Source organism: Cherax quadricarinatus, chromosome 26 (genome assembly GCF_038502225.1).
Source record: "Cherax quadricarinatus isolate ZL_2023a chromosome 26, ASM3850222v1, whole genome shotgun sequence".
Taxonomy (NCBI): Eukaryota; Metazoa; Arthropoda; class Malacostraca; order Decapoda; family Parastacidae; genus Cherax; species Cherax quadricarinatus.
In genome coordinates this window covers 33,633,278-33,653,310 of record NC_091317.1, presented here as the reverse complement: position 1 = coordinate 33,653,310, position 20,033 = coordinate 33,633,278, and the positions used below count along the sequence as shown (strand labels likewise).

Genomic DNA, 20,033 nt, shown 5'->3' with positions numbered 1-20,033 from the left:
GGGCTGCAAAATGAGGTGCCAGGGGGCTGCAAGGTGAGGTACCAGGGGGCTGCAAGGTGAGGTACCAGGGGGCTGCAAAATGAGGTGCCAGGGGCTGCAAGGTGAGGTGCTAGTGGGCTGCAAGGTGATGTGCCAGGGACTGCAAGGTGAGGTACCAGGGGGCTGCAAGGTGAGGTGCCAGGGGCTGCAAGGTGAGGTACCAGGGGCTGCAAGGTGAGGTACAAGGGGCTTCAAGGTGAGGTACCAGGAGCTTCAAGGTGAGGTACCAGGGGCTGCGAACTCCGATTGATTGCTTCATCACTGAAGAGAAGACACTACGGGTGTAGCTTGGCTCTCGTAACTGCAGATGTCATTTTAATGTAGATCTCAGTCACTCTGAAGTCAAAGAAGACTTAAGGGTTAGCAGTAATCTAAAAGCTAATACAATAGTGTATAAATGTTGTCAACAAAGTTTATAGGATTCCTGGTTAAAGAACTAAACCTGACGACCATGACAAAGACAAGGAAAACAAAAGAACCATAGTGAAGTAAGAAAGTATTATTTTAGTCTCAGGTTTGAGAAGAGTGGAATGACTTTGATGAGACAGTGGTGATGGCATTCTCAATACAGAGCTTCAAGAATAGATATGATAATGAGACAAGATCAGGAGCCGAGTCTCAATCCTCGTAAACACAATTCAGTGAGTGCTAAGCCAAAACGCAAGTCCTCTAGAGTATAGTGTTTGGATGTGACGTCAGAAGGGACAAGTCGGCCATATTGGCGGTCAAGAGTATTACATACCTGCAAGGTGACAAAAATACTGTCTACCTGTGTTGTGACACAATAGTACTAATAACCTGGACGATGAAGCAGCTGGAGGAGACAAGAATCTGAAGTATTTTAAGATGCCTGCTACGTGCTGTGTAGACCTGAGGAAAGTAGACACCTGCTGTGTTGTGTTTTGTAGACCTGAGAGAGCAGACACCTGCTCTGCTGTGTTATGCAGACAGGTGGGGTCCACAGGAATGTCATTTTATCGCACTGCTGTGGTGAAAGATTGTCAGGTAGAGTGAGCAGTGTGTGAGCAGATAACACTGACAACACTACACGACATGTCTTCTTTACATCTTACTCCTCCATGTTAGCCATACTCCTCCAGGGAGGTGTACTGACGCTGGTGTGGGGGATCTTGATGCTGGTGTGGGGGATCTTGATGCTGGTGAGGGGAATCTTGATGTCAGGGTGGGGATCTTGATGCTGGTGAGGGGAATCTTGATGTCAGGGTGGGGATCTTGATGCTGGTGAGGGGGATCTTGATGTCAGGGTGGGGATCTTGATGCTGGTGAGGGGAATCTTGATGTCAGGGTGGGGATCTTGATGCTGGTGAGGGGGGATCTTGATGCCAGGGTGGGGATCTTGATGCTGGTGTGGGGTATCTTGATGCTGGTGAGGGGGATCTTGATGCTGGTGAGGGGAATATTGATGTCAGGGTGGGGATCTTGATGCTGGTGAGGGGGGATCTTGATGTCAGGGTGGGGATCTTGATGCTGGTGAGGGGAATCTTGATGTCAGGGTGGGGATCTTGATGCTGGTGAGGGGGGATCTTGATGCCAGGGTGGGGATCTTGATGCTGGTGTGGGGGATCTTGATGCTGGTGAGGGGGATCTTGATGCTGGTGAGGGGAATCTTGATGTCAGGGTGGGGATCTCGATGCTGGTGAGGGGGATCTTGATGTCAGGGTGGGGATCTTGATGCTGGTGAGGGGAATCTTGATGTCAGGGTGGGGATCTTGATGCTGGTGAGGGGGGATCTTGATGCCAGGGTGGGGATCTTGATGCTGGTGTGGGGGGATCTTGATGCTGGTGAGGGGGGATCTTGATGCTGGTAAGGGAGATCTTGATGTCAGGGTGGGGATCTTGATGCTGGTGTGGGGGATCTTGATGCTGGTGAGGGGGATATTGATGCTGGTGTGAGGGATCTTGATGCTGGTGAGGGGGGATCTTGATGCCAGGGTGGGGATCTTGATGCTGGTGAGGGGGGATCTTGATGCCAGGGTGGGGATCTTGATGCTGGTGAGGGGGGATCTTGATGCCAGGGTGGGGATCTTGATGCTGGTGAGGGGGATCTTGATGCCAGGGTGAGAATCCTGATGCTGGTGAGGGGATCTTGACGCTGGTGTGGGGGATTTTTGATGCTGGTGAGGGGATCTTGATGCTGGTGAGGGGGATCTTGATGCCAGGGTGGGGATCTTGATGTTGGTGAGGGGATCTTGACGCTGGTGTGAGGATCTTGATGTTGGTGAGGGGGATCTTGATGCTGGTGAGGGATCTTGATGCTGGTGTGGGAGATCTTGATGCCAGGGTGGGGATCTTGAAGCTGGTGAGGGGGATCTTGATGTCAGGGTGGGGATATTGATGCTGGTGTGGGGGTCTTGATGCCAGGGTGGGGATCTTGATGCTGGTGAGGGGGATCTTGATGCTGGTGTGGGGGGTCTTGATGTCAGGGTGGGGATCTTGATGCTGGTGAGGGGGATCTTGATGCCAGGGTGGGGGCTCTCGATGCTGGTGAAATCTTGATGCCAGAGTGAGGATCTTGATGCTGGTGAGGGGGATCTTGATGCCAGGATGGGGGCTCTCGATGCTGGTGTGGGGGATCTTGATGTCAGGGTGGGGATCTTGATGCTGGTGAGGGGGATCTTGATGCCAGGGTGGGGATCTTGATGCTGATGAGGGGGATATTGATGCCAGGATGGGGATCTTGACGCTGGTGTGGGGCATCTTGATGCCAGGATGGGGATCTTGATGCTGGTGAGGGGGATCTTGATGCCAGGATGGAGATCTTGATGCTGGTGAGGGGATCTTGATATCAGGGTGGGGATCTTGATGCTGGTGAGGGGGATCTTGATGCCAGGATGGGGATTTTGATGCTGGTGAGGGGGATCTTGATGTCAGGGTGGGGATCTTGATGCTGGTGAGGGAGATCTTGATGCCAGGGTGGGGATCTTAATGCTGGTGAGGGGGATCTTGATGCCAGGATGGGGATTTTGATGCTGGTGAGGGGGATCTTGATGTCAGGGTGGGGATCTTGATGCTGGTGAGGGAGATCTTGATGCCAGGGTGGGGATCTTAATGCTGGTGAGGGGGATCTTGATGCCAGGGTGGAGATCTTGATTCTGGTGAGGGAGATTTTGATGCTGGTGAGGGGATCTTGATGCCAGGGTGGGGATATTGATGCTGGTGAGGGGGTTCTTGATGTCAGGATGGAGGTTCTTGATGTTGATGTGGGGTTTTTGATGCTGGTGTGTGTGGGGGATTCTTGATGTTGATGTGGGGTTCTTGATGCTGGTATGGGGTTCTTGATGTTGATGTGGGGGATTCTTGATAATAGTGTGAGGGATCTTGATGCTGGCATCGGGGATCTTGATTAAGGAGCTGGATCAAGTTTTCTCTTTGAATCAAGCCTCACCCCCCCCCCCCAGTCCTCTGTTATTATATGACCCTTACTGGTTTACCATTTTTCCTGTTTATAATAATAATAATAATAATAATAATAATAATAATAATAATAATAATAATAATAATAATAATAATAATAAGAAGAAGAAGAAGAAGAAGAAGAAGAAGAAACAAAGACGCACCAGTTGCACATCTACCGATGGCAGAGTAAGGTTGGGTTAGGTTGTTTTAGGTTAGGTTAGGATGGATATTATCAATTTTTTGTTGCATTTCTTATCACATCCACAAAATGAAGTTATCGTTATTGCGAAACCATGTAGTGTTGCTCACGTTATACCATAACTTATCATGAAGCTGCGTCGAGGAACTGTTCTCTATATTGACTCTAAAGTATATCAGCTCATGTCACTGGGGATACCTGTTGTATACCTGGAGGGGGGTTCGGGGGTCAACACCCCCGCGGCCCGGTCCATGATCAGGCCTCGCGCAGGATCAGGGCCTGATCAACCGAACTGTTACTGTTGACCGCACGTAAAGCTACGTACGAAGCATAGCCCGGCTGGTCAGGTACTGACTTTAGGTGCCTGTCCAGTGTCTTCTTGAAGACTGCCAGGGGTCTATTGGTAATCCCCTTTATGTATGCTGGGAGGCAGTTGAACAGTCTTGGGCCCCTGACACTTATTGTGTTGTCTCTGAGTGTACTTGTAGGTGGAAACGTTACACCTGCTGCCAGGGTGAAGTACTTAGCTGCACAACTTATAACTCTGATACAAACATTGTCTTGTGTACTGATGATCTCATCTCACACTTAAACTATTAACAACAACAACAATAATAATAATAATAATAATAATAATAATAACAATAATAATAATAATAATAATAACAATAATAATAATAATAATAATAACAATAATAATAATAATAATAATAATAACAATAATAATAATAATAATAATAATAATAATAACAATAACAATAACAATAACAATAATAATAATAATAATAATAATAACAATAACAATAACAATAACAATAATAATAATAATAATAATAATAATAATAACAATAATAATAATAATAATAATAATAATAATAATAATAATAATAATAACAATAATAATAATAATAGTAATAACAATAATAATAATAATAATAACAATAATAATAATAATAATAATAATAATAATAATAATAACAACAATAATAATAATAATAATAATAATAATAATAACAATAATAATAATAATAATAATAACAATAATAATAATAATAATAATAACAATAATAATAATAATAATAATAACAATAATAATAATAATAATAATAATAATAATAACAATAACAATAACAATAACAATAATAATAATAATAATAATAATAATAATAATAATAATAACAATAATAATAATAATAATAATAATAATAATAATAATAATAATAATAATAACAATAATAATAATAATAGTAATAACAATAATAATAATAATAATAACAATAATAATAATAATAATAATAATAATAATAATAATAATAACAACAATAATAATAATAATAATAATAATAATAATAATAATAATAATAATAATAATAATAATAGTAATAATATAACAGGTGTTAGCGTGTATAATTGATTGGTGTAAAACAATACTGATAACATGTAGCTTGAATTATTATGATGAATTATATTTCGTCGTTGTTTGTATTTCAAAAATAATTGTGAATTTTAGGTCACATAGACAACAATGTTTGTTTACAAGTTGTTTTATTCTAGTTTGTTGTTGACACTGGACGGGAAGACACGTGCGTGATGCACACAAACAAGGACAAAAAAATAGTCACTTTAGGAGCTGTTAGTGGAAGTGTTGTGGTATATGGAAGACACAGGTGACCCTGACAACAACCTCAGGGCAGAGAATGTGATAAAGGAAATGTAATTACAACTTGTAAAATCCTGAGAGGGATAGGTATACTCCAGGCCAATAGGGAGAGAATGTTAGAATTAAGGATCCAGGGGACACAGGTGGAACCGGAAACACATAGTGGTGTAAGGAAGTGTTTCTTTAGTCTCAAAGCGGATTGACCTGGTCGAGGTAGTGGCTAAGGCAAATTCAATACACAGTTTCAAGAGTAGACATGGTGAGGCCCAAGAGGCCAGACATCTGTGGTCTATCAGTCGGGGCCAACAGCTGTGTCTCGATCCTCGTACCCACAAAGAGGTGAGTAAAACTCCCCCCCCCCTGACTCACTTCTCCATGGATGCAGGTTGGAGCGTGACCTGCCCTCCAGGGAGGACCAGTTTGGAGTGGAGATCCGGGAAAGAGTGAAGTGGGACATCAGAGAGGGCATCGTCGGTGCTACCATCTTCAAGCCTAAGCACGTCATCATCGTCACCTGGAAGAATGTCACCTTCTCCGGCGGTTCCGTCAACACTGACGCTAAATACGTCGTGAGTTCTTCTTTATTTTTTGTCTACACTTCTCATTTATTTGGCGTTTTGCGAAGAAAATATCAACCTCACATTTACGGTCTGTCCTGGTCCAGTGTCACGTCACAAGCGGTCCAGCACGGGCCAGTGTCACGTCACAACTGGTCCAGCACGGGCCAGTGTCACGTCACAAGTGGTCCAGCACGGGCCAGTGTCACGTCACAACTGGTCCAGCACGGGCCAGTGTCACGTCACAAGTGGTCCAGCACGGGCCAGTGTCACGTCACAACTGGTCCAGCACGGGCCAGTGTCACGTCACAAGTGGTCTAGCACGGGCTAGTGTCACATCGCAACTGGTCCAGCACGGGCCAGTGTCACGTCACAAGTGGTCCAGCACGGGCCAGTGTCACGTCACAACTGGTCCAGCACGAACCGAAACGTCGTTATAAACGTCGTTGCCTAAGTGTGGGTTATAAGTGTGTTGAAGACTAAGACACTTGAACAATATTTAAGAATCTTTATTGAGGAAACGTTTCTCCAGCCAGTGGCTTCCTCAGTCCAATACAAAGAAAAACGATGGCAGAAGAGTAGTTCGAGGTAATCAGTCCCTGAGCCTGGAGTGGCTTATAGCCACTTCTCTCAACATAATGTGTACTTTCTTCAAGACTGATGGACTGAACACATCGACTCCAGGCTGAGGGACTGATTACTTCAAACTCCTCCTCTACTTCCATCGTTCTTCTCTGTATTGGACTGAAGAAACCACTGGCTGGCGAAACGTTCCTCAATAATTTTTTTCAAATGTTGGACAAGTGTCCTATTCTTCAATCTGTCTGTTTTTTAAACCAGTTATCACATACTGGCGAGTTGTTCCAGCCACGGGACTGGCTGGAACAACTCAAGACTCTGTTAGAGCCTTGATAAAGCTCTGTACAGAGCGATGTGTTGCACCAATAATACCCTCAACTACAGTGTGTTTTATCTTGAGTATGTTGGGCACTACCCCAGTTAGATTCCCCCTCACCAGGGCCTATGAGAGGGAGGGTTCAGCCGGTACATTGGTCAGGGGCCCGGCTGTGAATTTCTGAAGGGGCCCCATACACGTTTTATTCTGATTTTTTCATTTCATTTTTTTTTTGGGTAATTTCAAATATTTTTCGTTTATTATGAAAAATAATGATGTAAAATTCACTTAAACTGGGGGCCCTCAGCCTGTCCCCAGGGGCCCTCAGCCTGTCCCCAGGGGCCCTCAGCCTGTTCCCAGGGGCCCTCAGCCTGTTCCCAGGGGCCCTCAGCCTGTTCACAGGGCCCCTCAGCCTGTTCCCAGGGGCCCTCAGCCTGTTCCCAGGGGCCCTCAGCCTGTCCCCAGGGACCCTCAGCCTGTTCCCAGGGGCCCTCAGCCTGTTCACAGGGACCCTCAGCCTGTTCCCAGGGGCCCTCAGCCTGTTCACAGGGGCCCTCAGCCTGTTCCCAGGGGCCCTCAGCCTGTTCCCAGGGGCCCTCAGCCTGTCCCCAGGGACCCTCAGCCTGTTCGCAGGGGCCCTCAGTGTCAGCATAGTTGCTGATCCCCTTACATGTGTTGTATAGCATATCATAGTACCATCCACGTGTTTATATAGAAGATCCCTAGACCGAGTGACTGTGTGACGTCACGGGATGCGCATGTATAAACCTAGTTGTACTATAGCTCATCCTAGCTTAATACATAGTCAATACCAAATTCACTATATTAGACCATAGTGCAATTACTAGTGAGAGACTGGTGCTATTTTTAATTTGTATTTTTATATTATTAGATTAAATCTAGTTGTACTATAGCTCATTCTAGCTCAAAACATAGACTCCACAAAAGTCATTATTAGACCTTAGTGCAATTACAAGTGAGAGTCTTGTTCTATTTTAAATTTGTATTTTTATATTACTAGTTTATACCTAGTTGTACTTTAGTTCATTCCAGCACAACACATAGACAACATCAACTTCATTATGTGTAGTAGTGACTATACTCTATATGACCAAAATACTCTAGCTATATACTTGTCCAAACTTCCCACCACTACAGATATCAGTACTAGAACACAACACACAACTCAGGATATAAATAACCATAATTTAAACCTAGAAGATGATTGATCACGTTGACCCTGATCTAAACCTCCATAATCTGACACCCAGTCAAAACCTATTGGAAAGTAACTGCCTTTATTACACAGCATCACAAGCCAGCACTATCCTAAACAATGCTAAAAGTCTATCAGTACTTAACTACAACATCAGGTCCTTAAGCAAACACTATGATGACCTCCTGGCACTCCTTGAATCACTAAAGACACCCTTCTCCTGCATTATTCTTACTGAGACCTGGCTTAAGCAGGACACAATAGATATCTACCCTCTACCAGGATACACAGCAATTCACAACTGCAGACCAAACCAAGTTGGGGGTGGTATTGCAATCTATTACTCTAACCAATTATCTTGTATTAGCACCACTTGCTTTAGTGATGAATATGGGGAATACATTTTTGCTAATTTTACTGTAAAAAACCTTAAGACACCTATAACAATCGGTGCCATTTACCGGATACCTCACACAAACATCCCAAATTTCAGTGAGAAATTAAAGTCACTAATAACAAACAGACATATGAATAAGAACCACCTTCTCTTAGCTGGAGACTTCAACATCAACCTTGGCATACTAGATGATCAGCCTGTAACAGATTTCATCAACAATATGAACAACACACTTCTCATACCAACAATAACTAAACCAACCAGGCTCACTGAGACAAGTGCAACCATAATAGACCACATATGGACCAATATACTAGCCCCCCTTAAATCAGGGATAATCACAGATAGCACTACAGACCACTACCCTACCTTCCTCCTGACAAACATTGGTAAACCACCACTTGAATACAACAAAGTCTCATTTAGACTCCATGACAAGGCCTCAATAAGGAAGTTCACAGCTGACCTAGAGACTCTTGACTGGCCTACAGAATTCTCCAAGGCCAATGGTATTGATGACTGGACAGACATTTTTCTAAACAAATTACTTAGACTATACAACAAACATTGTCCTATAAAAACGAAACAGATCACAAACAAACGGCTTGGTTGCCCATGGCTAACCAGCACCATTCTGAAATCCATTGACAAGAAACACTAATATGAAAAGCAATATAGACAGGGCTTAATACACAAAGATATTCTTAAACACTATTCATCAGTTCTCACCAAAGTAATAAAGAAAGCCAAACAACTATACTACTCCAGTAGATTCACAGACACAAGAGGAGTTATAAAAAAGACCTGGAAAACACTCTCTCAGATTCTAGGGACCCACAAACTGAAAAAAACCAAGAATATTGTCCTAACTAAACCTGATGAAACACCACTACATCCCACTGACAAAGCTAACAAGATAAACGACTTCTTCTCAACCATAGGATCTAATCTCGCCAATAAAATCCCACATACCAATGCCCATGCCGGGGACTACCTAGATGGGAATTTCCCAAATTCCTTCTATCTTGCACCAACTGAGCCCACGGAAGTCACCGAGATTATAAAGTCACTTAAAAATAACTCAGGGAATCTGTCTCATGTCCCACCATTACTGTACAAGTGAGCAGCCCATGTCCTTTCACATGCTATTTCATTACTTTTTAACAAGTCACTAGAAACTAGCACCTTCCCGAAACTACTCAAGATGGCAAGGGTTACACCAATACATAAAGGTGGTGACCCTACAGACTTAAACAACTATAGGCCAATATCAAACTTACCATTGCTATCCAAAATCTTTGAGAAACCCGTGCACAGGAGACTATATTCATTTATAACGGCACAAAACATACTCAACCCCTGCCAATTTGGATTCAGGAAAAATAAAAGCACTAATGATGCAATCATAAAAATGCTAGATCTGCTCTACACAGCATTGGAAAATAAGGAATATCCACTAGGAATTTTTATTGACCTAAGAAAAGCTTTTGACACAGTAGACCACGACATCCTACTCTACAAACTTGACCACTACGGTATAAGAGGCCATGCGCTTGCTTATTTCAAATCTTACCTTACTAATAGGTATCATTATGTCACCATTAAAGACACAACATCAACAACACGGCCACTTGATACTGGAGTTCCGCAGGGAAGTGTCCTTGGTCCCCTGCTCTTCCTCATATACATCAATGATCTTCCAAACGTATCCCAACACCTGAAACCCATTCTCTTTGCTGACGACACGACTTATGTCATCTCTCACCCTAATCTTGCCACCCTCAACACCATTGTTAACTAGGAGCTGATCAAAATATCGACTTGGATGACAGCCAATAAACTTATGCTTAACACTGACAAAACCTACTATATTATGTTTGGTAGCAGAGCAGGAGATGCACAAATTAACATTAAGATGGACAACACTCTAATTACCAGACATAATGAGGGCAAATTCCTAGGCCTATACCTTGACAACAACCTGAATTTCAGCACCCATATCCAACACATAACCAAAAAAGTATCCAAAACAGTTGGGATCCTCTCCAAGATACGATACTACGTGCCACAAAATGCCCTTCTCACACTATACCACTCACTTATTTATCCATACCTCACCTATGCTATTTGTGCTTGGGGATCAACTGCAGCAACACACCTAAAGCCAATAATAACCCAACAAAAAGCTGCAGTAAGAATAATCACTAAATCAAAACCCTGGCAACACACACCCCCACTCTTCATAAATCTAAACTTACTCCCTGTTCAGTACATCCACACTTACTACTGTGCAATCTACATCTACATGACCTTAAACTCCAATATCAACCTTGACCTAAAATGCTTTCTTGATAGTTGTGACAGAAACCACAGGCATAACACCAGACACAAACATCTCTACGACATTCCCCATGTCCGACTAAACCTTTACAAAAATTCAATGTATGTCAAAGGCCCTAAAATCTGGAACACCCTACCTGAGAACTCTAGAACTGCAGACACATTCATCATCTTCAAAACTACCATTAGAAAACATCTTATCTCCCTGATACACCCCATCAACTAACTACACGAATACCACCTGGTGGTTCACACTTACACTCACTCACCCATTTGACCATAAACAGAAATATTAATCTCAATCTTAAAATAATGAATCCTGTCATACTCCAATACTGAAACTATGTATTGTGCCAAAACAAAAGCATTCACATTGCTAAACTCACAAACTAGTATTTAGTCACTTAGCCATAATACCAACTTACCTCATAATTTGTAATATTTTAAAATTAAGAAATAAACTAAGTCTGCCCGAAATGCCTAGCCATGCTAGGTGTTGTAGTGGTACACTCTGTAATCATTATTTTACTACATGTAAACCGCACAATAACCAAATTCTGTAAACTCAGCATTGTAATACTTATAGAGAATAAAAATTTGAATTGAATTGAATTGAATGTGTACGTTCGTACCTCTGCCTCCCTCTCAGTCGGCGTATACATCCAGCTAGGCAGTGACACGGCAAGGCTGGGCGCCATCTCCCATTACCAGTCTGACAATATAGCGTTACCCCTACGACACTCAGCCTGTCCCCAGGAGCCCTCAGTCTGTCCCCAGGGGCCCTCAACCTGTTCCCAGGGGCCCTCAGCTTGTTCTCAGGGGCCCCAGCCTGTTCCCTGGGGCCCTCAGCTTGCCCCCAGGGGCTCTCAGGAAGTTCTCAGGGGCCCTCAGCCTGTCCCCAGGAGCCCTCAGCCTGTCCCCAGGAGCCCTCAGCCTGTCCCCAGGAGCCCTCAGCCTGTTCGCAGGGGCCCTCAGCCTGTTCCCAGGGGCCCTCAGCCTGTCCCCAGGGGCCCTCAGCCTGTCCCCAGGGGCCCTCAGCCTGTTCTCAGGGGCCCTCAGCCTGTCCCCAGGAGCCCTCAGCCTGTCCCCTGGGGCCCCTGAGAACAGGCTGAGGGCCCCTGGGGACAGGCTGAGGGCCCCTGGGGACAGGCTCTGCTCCCACGTATGTCAACAAGACACTGTGGACACTAACATTGTAGTGGGAGAGGCAGCTCTGCTCCCACGTATGTTAACAAGACACTGTGGACACTAACATTGTAGTGGGAGAGGCAGCTCTGCTCTCACGTATGTCAACAAGACACTGTGGGCACTAACATTGTAGTGGGAGAGTCAGCTCTGCTCCCACGTATGTCAACAAGACACTGTGGACACTGACATTGTAGTGGGAGAGGCAGCTCTGCTCCCACGTATGTCAACAAGACACTGTGGGCACTAACATTGTAGTGGGAGAGGCAGCTCTGCTCCCACGTATGTCAACAAGACACTGTGGACACTAACATTGTAGTGGGAGAGGCAGCTCTGCTCCTAGGTATGTCAACAAGACACTGTGGACACTAACATTGTAGTGGGAGAGGCAGCTCTGCTCCCACGTATGTCAACAAGACACTGTGGGCACTAACATTGTAGTGGGAGAGGCAGCTCTGCTCCCACGTATGTCAACAAGACACTGTGGACACTAACATTGTAGTGGGAGAGGCAGCTCTGCTCCCACGTATGTCAACAAGACACTGTGGACACTAACATTGTAGTGGGAGAGGCAGCTCTGCTCCCACGTATGTCAACAAGACACTGTGGACACTAACATTGTAGTGGGAGAGGCAGCTCTGCTCCCAAGTATGTCAACAAGACACTGTGGACACTAACATTGTAGTGGGAGAGGGAGCTCTGCTCCCACGTATGTTAACAAGACACAGTGGACACTAACATTGTAGTGGGAGAGGCAACTCTGCTCCCACGTATGTCAACAAGACACTGTGGACACTAACATTGTAGTGGGAGAGGCAGCTCTGCTCCCACGTATGTTAACAAGACACTGTGGGCACTAATATTGTAGTGGGAGAGGCAGCTCTGCTCCCACGTATGTTAACAAGACACTGTGGGCACTAACATTGTAGTGGGAGAGGCAGCTCTGCTCCCACGTATGTCAACAAGACACTATGGGCACTAACATTGTAGTGAGAGAGGCAGCTCTGCTCCCACGTATGTCAACAAGACACTGTGGACACTAACATTGTAGTGGGAGAGGCAGCTCTGCTCCCACGTATGTCAACAAGACACTGTGGGCACTAACATTGTAGTGGGAGAGGCAGCTCTGCTCCCACGTATGTTAACAAGACACTGTGGGCACTAACATTGTAGTGGAAGAGGCAGCTCTGCTCCCACGTATGTCAACAAGACACTGTGGACACTAACATTGTAGTGGGAGAGGCAGCTCTGCTCCCACGTATGTTAACAAGACACTGTGGGCACTAACATTGTAGTGGGAGAGGCAGCTCTGCTCCCACGTATGTTAACAAGACAGTGTGGACACTAACATTGTAGTGGGAGAGGCAGCTCTGCTCCCACGTATGTTAACAAGACAGTGTGGAGACTAACATTGTAGTGGGAGAGGCAGCTCTGCTCCCACGTATGTTAACAAGACACTGTGGGCACTAACATTGTAGTGGGAGAGGCAGCTCTGCTCCCACGTATGTTAACAAGACAGTGTGGACACTAACATTGTTAACATACGTGGGAGCAGAGCTGCCTCTCCCACTACAATGTTAGTGCCCACAGTGTCTTGTTAACATACGTGGGAGCAGAGCTGCCTCTCCCACTACAATGTTAGTCTCCACACTGTCTTGTTAACATACGTGGGAGCAGAGCTGCCTCTCCCACTACAATGTTAGTGTCCACACTGTCTTGTTAACATGCGTGGGAGCAGAGCTGCCTCTCCCACTACAATGTTAGTGCCCACAGTGTCTTGTTAACATACGTGGGAGCAGAGCTGCCTCTCCCACTACAATGTTAGTGTCCACAGTGTCTTGTTAACATACGTGGGAGCAGAGCTGCCTCTTCCACTACAATGTTAGTGTCCACAGTGTCTTGTTGACATACGTGGGAGCAGAGCTGCCTCTCCCACTACAATGTTAGTGTCCACAGTGTCTTGTTAACATACGTGGGAGCAGAGCTGCCTCTCTCACTACAATGTTAGTGCCCATAGTGTCTTGTTGACATACGTGGGAGCAGAGCTGCCTCTCCCACTACAATGTTAGTGCCCACAGTGTCTTGCTAACATACGTGGAAGCAGAGCTGCCTCTCCCACTACAATGTTAGTGCCCACAGTGTCTTGTTGACATACGTGGGAGCAGAGCTGCCTCTCCCACTACAATGTTAGTGTCCACAGTGTCTTGTTGACATACCTAGGAGCAGAGCTGCCTCTCCCACTACAATGTTAGTGTCCACAGTGTCTTGTTGACATACGTGGGAGCAGAGCTGCCTCTCCCACTACAATGTTAGTGCCCACAGTGTCTTGTTGACATACGTGGGAGCAGAGCTGCCTCTCCCACTACAATGTCAGTGTCCACAGTGTCTTGTTGACATACGTGGGAGCAGAGCTGACTCTCCCACTACAATGTTAGTGCCCACAGTGTCTTGTTAACATACGTGTGAGCAGAGCTGCCTCTCCCACTACAATGTTAGTGTCCACAGTGTCTTGTTAACATACGTGGGAGCAGAGCTGCCTCTCCCACTACAATGTTAGTGTCCACAGTGTCTTGTTGACATACGTGGGAGCAGAGCCTGTCCCCAGGGGTACTCAGTCTGTCCCCAGGGGCCCTCAGCCTGTTCTCAAAGGCCCCAGGGGACAGGCTGAGGGCTCCTGGGGAAAGGCTGAGGGCCCCTGAGAACAGGCTGAGGGCCCCTGGGGACAGGCTGAGGGCCCCTGGGGACAGGCTCTGCTCCCACGTATGTCAACAAGACACTGTGGACACTAACATTGTAGTGGGAGAGGCAGCTCTGCTCCCACGTATGTTAACAAGACACTGTGGACACTAACATTGTAGTGGGAGAGGCAGCTCTGCTCCCACGTATGTCAACAAGACACTGTGGGCACTAACATTGTAGTGGGAGAGTCAGCTCTGCTCCCACGTATGTCAACAAGACACTGCGGACACTGACATTGTAGTGGGAGAGGCAGCTCTGCTCCCACGTATGTCAACAAGACACTGTGGGCACTAACATTGTAGTGGGAGAGGCAGCTCTGCTCCCACGTATGTCAACAAGACACTGTGGACACTAACATTGTAGTGGGAGAGGCAGCTCTGCTCCTAGGTATGTCAACAAGACACTGTGGACACTAACATTGTAGTGGGAGAGGCAGCTCTGCTCCCACGTATGTCAACAAGACACTGTGGGCACTAACATTGTAGTGGGAGAGGCAGCTCTGCTCCCACGTATGTCAACAAGACACTGTGGACACTAACATTGTAGTGAGAGAGGCAGCTCTGCTCCCACGTATGTCAACAAGACACTGTGGACACTAACATTGTAGTGGGAGAGGCAGCTCTGCTCCTAGGTATGTCAACAAGACACTGTGGACACTAACATTGTAGTGGGAGAGGCAGCTCTGCTCCCACGTATGTCAACAAGACACTGTGGGCACTAACATTGTAGTGGGAGAGGCAGCTCTGCTCCCACGTATGTCAACAAGACACTGTGGACACTAACATTGTAGTGGGAGAGGCAGCTCTGCTCCCACGTATGTCAACAAGACACTGTGGACACTAACATTGTAGTGGGAGAGGCAGCTCTGCTCCCACGTATGTCAACAAGACACTGTGGACACTAACATTGTAGTGGGAGAGGCAGCTCTGCTCCCAAGTATGTCAACAAGACACTGTGGACACTAACATTGTAGTGGGAGAGGGAGCTCTGCTCCCACGTATGTTAACAAGACACTGTGGACACTAACATTGTAGTGGGAGAGGCAGCTCTGCTCCCACGTATGTCAACAAGACACTGTGGACACTAACATTGTAGTGGGAGAGGCAGCTCTGCTCCCACGTATGTTAACAAGACACTGTGGGCACTAACATTGTAGTGGGAGAGGCAGCTCTGCTCCCACGTATGTTAACAAGACACTGTGGGCACTAACATTGTAGTGGGAGAGGCAGCTCTGCTCCCACGTATGTCAACAAGACACTATGGGCACTAACATTGTAGTGAGAGAGGCAGCTCTGCTCCCACGTATGTCAACAAGACACTGTGGACACTAACATTGTAGTGGGAGAGGCAGCTCTGCTCCCACGTATGTCAACAAGACACTGTGGGCACTAACATTGTAGTGGGAGAGGCAGCTCTGCTCCCACGTATGTTAACAAGACACTGTGGGCACTAACATTGTAGTGGAAGAGGCAGCTCTGCTCCCACGTATGTTAACAAGACACTGTGGACACTAACATTGTAGTGGGAGAGGCAGCTCTGCTCCCACGTATGTTAACAAGACACTGTGGGCACTAACATTGTAGTGGGAGAGGCAGCTCTGCTCCCACGTATGTTAACAAGACAGTGTGGACACTAACATTGTAGTGGGAGAGGCAGCTCTGCTCCCACGTATGTTAACAAGACAGTGTGGAGACTAACATTGTAGTGGGAGAGGCAGCTCTGCTCCCACGTATGTTAACAAGACACTGTGGGCACTAACATTGTAGTGGGAGAGGCAGCTCTGCTCCCACGTATGTTAACAAGACAGTGTGGACACTAACATTGTAGTGGGAGAGGCAGCTCTGCTCCCACGTATGTTAACAAGACACTGTGGACACTAACATTGTAGTGGGAGGGGCAGCTCTGCTCCCACGTATGTTAACAAGACACTGTGGACACTAACATTGTAGTGGGAGAGGCAGCTCTGCTCCCACGTATGTTAACAAGACACTGTGGGCACTAACATTGTAGTGGGAGAGGCAGTTCTGCTCCCACGTATGTTAACAAGACACTGTGGGCACTAACATTGTAGTGGGAGAGGCAGCTCTGCTCCCACGTATGTCAACAAGACACTATGGGCACTAACATTGTAGTGAGAGAGGCAGCTCTGCTCCCACGTATGTCAACAAGACACTGTGGACACTAACATTGTAGTGGGAGAGGCAGCTCTGCTCCCACGTATGTCAACAAGACACTGTGGGCACTAACATTGTAGTGGGAGAGGCAGCTCTGCTCCCACGTATGTTAACAAGACACTGTGGGCACTAACATTGTAGTGGAAGAGGCAGCTCTGCTCCCACGTATGTTAACAAGACACTGTGGACACTAACATTGTAGTGGGAGAGGCAGCTCTGCTCCCACGTATGTTAACAAGACACTGTGGGCACTAACATTGTAGTGGGAGAGGCAGCTCTGCTCCCACGTATGTTAACAAGACACTGTGGACACTAACATTGTAGTGGGAGAGGCAGCTCTGCTCCCACGTATGTTAACAAGACAGTGTGGAGACTAACATTGTAGTGGGAGAGGCAGCTCTGCTCCCACGTATGTTAACAAGACACTGTGGGCACTAACATTGTAGTGGGAGAGGCAGCTCTGCTCCCACGTATGTCAACAAGACACTATGGGCACTAACATTGTAGTGAGAGAGGCAGCTCTGCTCCCACGTATGTCAACAAGACACTGTGGACACTAACATTGTAGTGGGAGAGGCAGCTCTGCTCCCACGTATGTCAACAAGACACTGTGGGCACTAACATTGTAGTGGGAGAGGCAGCTCTGCTCCCACGTATGTTAACAAGACACTGTGGGCACTAACATTGTAGTGGAAGAGGCAGCTCTGCTCCCACGTATGTTAACAAGACACTGTGGACACTAACATTGTAGTGGGAGAGGCAGCTCTGCTCCCACGTATGTTAACAAGACACTGTGGGCACTAACATTGTAGTGGGAGAGGCAGCTCTGCTCCCACGTATGTTAACAAGACACTGTGGACACTAACATTGTAGTGGGAGAGGCAGCTCTGCTCCCACGTATGTTAACAAGACAGTGTGGAGACTAACATTGTAGTGGGAGAGGCAGCTCTGCTCCCACGTATGTTAACAAGACACTGTGGGCACTAACATTGTAGTGGGAGAGGCAGCTCTGCTCCCACGTATGTTAACAAGACAGTGTGGACACTAACATTGTAGTGGGAGAGGCAGCTCTGCTCCCACGTATGTTAACAAGACACTGTGGGCACTAACATTGTAGTGGAAGAGGCAGCTCTGCTCCCACGTATGTTAACAAGACACTGTGGACACTAACATTGTAGTGGGAGAGGCAGCTCTGCTCCCACGTATGTTAACAAGACACTGTGGGCACTAACATTGTAGTGGGAGAGGCAGCTCTGCTCCCACGTATGTTAACAAGACACTGTGGACACTAACATTGTAGTGGGAGAGGCAGCTCTGCTCCCACGTATGTTAACAAGACAGTGTGGAGACTAACATTGTAGTGGGAGAGGCAGCTCTGCTCCCACGTATGTTAACAAGACACTGTGGGCACTAACATTGTAGTGGGAGAGGCAGCTCTGCTCCCACGTATGTCAACAAGACACTATGGGCACTAACATTGTAGTGAGAGAGGCAGTTCTGCTCCCACGTATGTCAACAAGACACTGTGGACACTAACATTGTAGTGGGAGAGGCAGCTCTGCTCCCACGTATGTCAACAAGACACTGTGGGCACTAACATTGTAGTGGGAGAGGCAGCTCTGCTCCCACGTATGTTATCAAGACACTGTGGGCACTAACATTGTAGTGGAAGAGGCAGCTCTGCTCCCACGTATGTTAACAAGACACTGTGGACACTAACATTGTAGTGGGAGAGGCAGCTCTGCTCCCACGTATGTTAACAAGACACTGTGGGCACTAACATTGTAGTGGGAGAGGCAGCTCTGCTCCCACGTATGTTAACAAGACACTGTGGACACTAACATTGTAGTGGGAGAGGCAGCTCTGCTCCCACGTATGTTAACAAGACAGTGTGGAGACTAACATTGTAGTGGGAGAGGCAGCTCTGCTCCCACGTATGTTAACAAGACACTGTGGGCACTAACATTGTAGTGGGAGAGGCAGCTCTGCTCCCACGTATGTTAACAAGACAGTGTGGACACTAACATTGTAGTGGGAGAGGCAGCTCTGCTCCCAAGTATGTCAACAAGACACTGTGGACACTAACATTGTAGTGGGAGAGGGAGCTCTGCTCCCACGTATGTTAACAAGACACTGTGGACACTAACATTGTAGTGGGAGAGGCAGCTCTGCTCCCACGTATGTCAACAAGACACTGTGGACACTAACATTGTAGTGGGAGAGGCAGCTCTGCTCCCACGTATGTTAACAAGACACTGTGGGCACTAACATTGTAGTGGGAGAGGCAGCTCTGCTCCCACGTATGTTAACAAGACACTGTGGGCACTAACATTGTAGTGGGAGAGGCAGCTCTGCTCCCACGTATGTCAACAAGACACTATGGGCACTAACATTGTAGTGAGAGAGGCAGCTCTGCTCCCACGTATGTCAACAAGACACTGTGGACACTAACATTGTAGTGGGAGAGGCAGCTCTGCTCCCACGTATGTCAACAAGACACTGTGGGCACTAACATTTTAGTGGGAGAGGCAGCTCTGCTCCCACGTATGTTAACAAGACACTGTGGGCACTAACATTGTAGTGGAAGAGGCAGCTCTGCTCCCACGTATGTTAACAAGACACTGTGGACACTAACATTGTAGTGGGAGAGGCAGCTCTGCTCCCACGTATGTTAACAAGACACTGTGGGCACTAACATTGTAGTGGGAGAGGCAGCTCTGCTCCCACGTATGTTAACAAGACACTGTGGACACTAACATTGTAGTGGGAGAGGCAGCTCTGCTCCCACGTATGTTAACAAGACAGTGTGGAGACTAACATTGTAGTGGGAGAGGCAGCTCTGCTCCCACGTATGTTAACAAGACACTGTGGGCACTAACATTGTAGTGGGAGAGGCAGCTCTGCTCCCACGTATGTCAACAAGACACTGTGGACACTAACATTGTAGTGGGAGAGGCAGCTCTGCTCCTAGGTATGTCAACAAGACACTGTGGACACTAACATTGTAGTGGGAGAGGCAGCTCTGCTCCCACGTATGTCAACAAGACACTGTGGGCACTAACATTGTAGTGGGAGAGGCAGCTCTGCTCCCACGTATGTCAACAAGACACTGTGGACACTAACATTGTAGTGGGAGAGGCAGCTCTGCTCCCACGTATGTCAACAAGACACTGTGGACACTAACATTGTAGTGGGAGAGGCAGCTCTGCTCCTAT

General features: G+C 46.6%; 1 protein-coding gene across 4 annotated transcripts in view; it reads left to right on the top strand.

Moving 5' to 3' along the window:
- The window catches only part of mesh (sushi domain containing 2 mesh), a 171,302-nt gene that overhangs the window by 45,238 nt on the left and 106,031 nt on the right, over window positions 1–20,033 (top strand). For all 4 annotated transcript variants that reach the window (XM_070088915.1, XM_070088914.1, XM_070088913.1 and 1 more), the window contains one exon: window positions 5,701–5,884. In XM_070088915.1, the coding sequence (XP_069945016.1) occupies window positions 5,701–5,884 (184 nt within the window). The remainder of the gene's footprint in view (window positions 1–5,700; window positions 5,885–20,033) is intronic.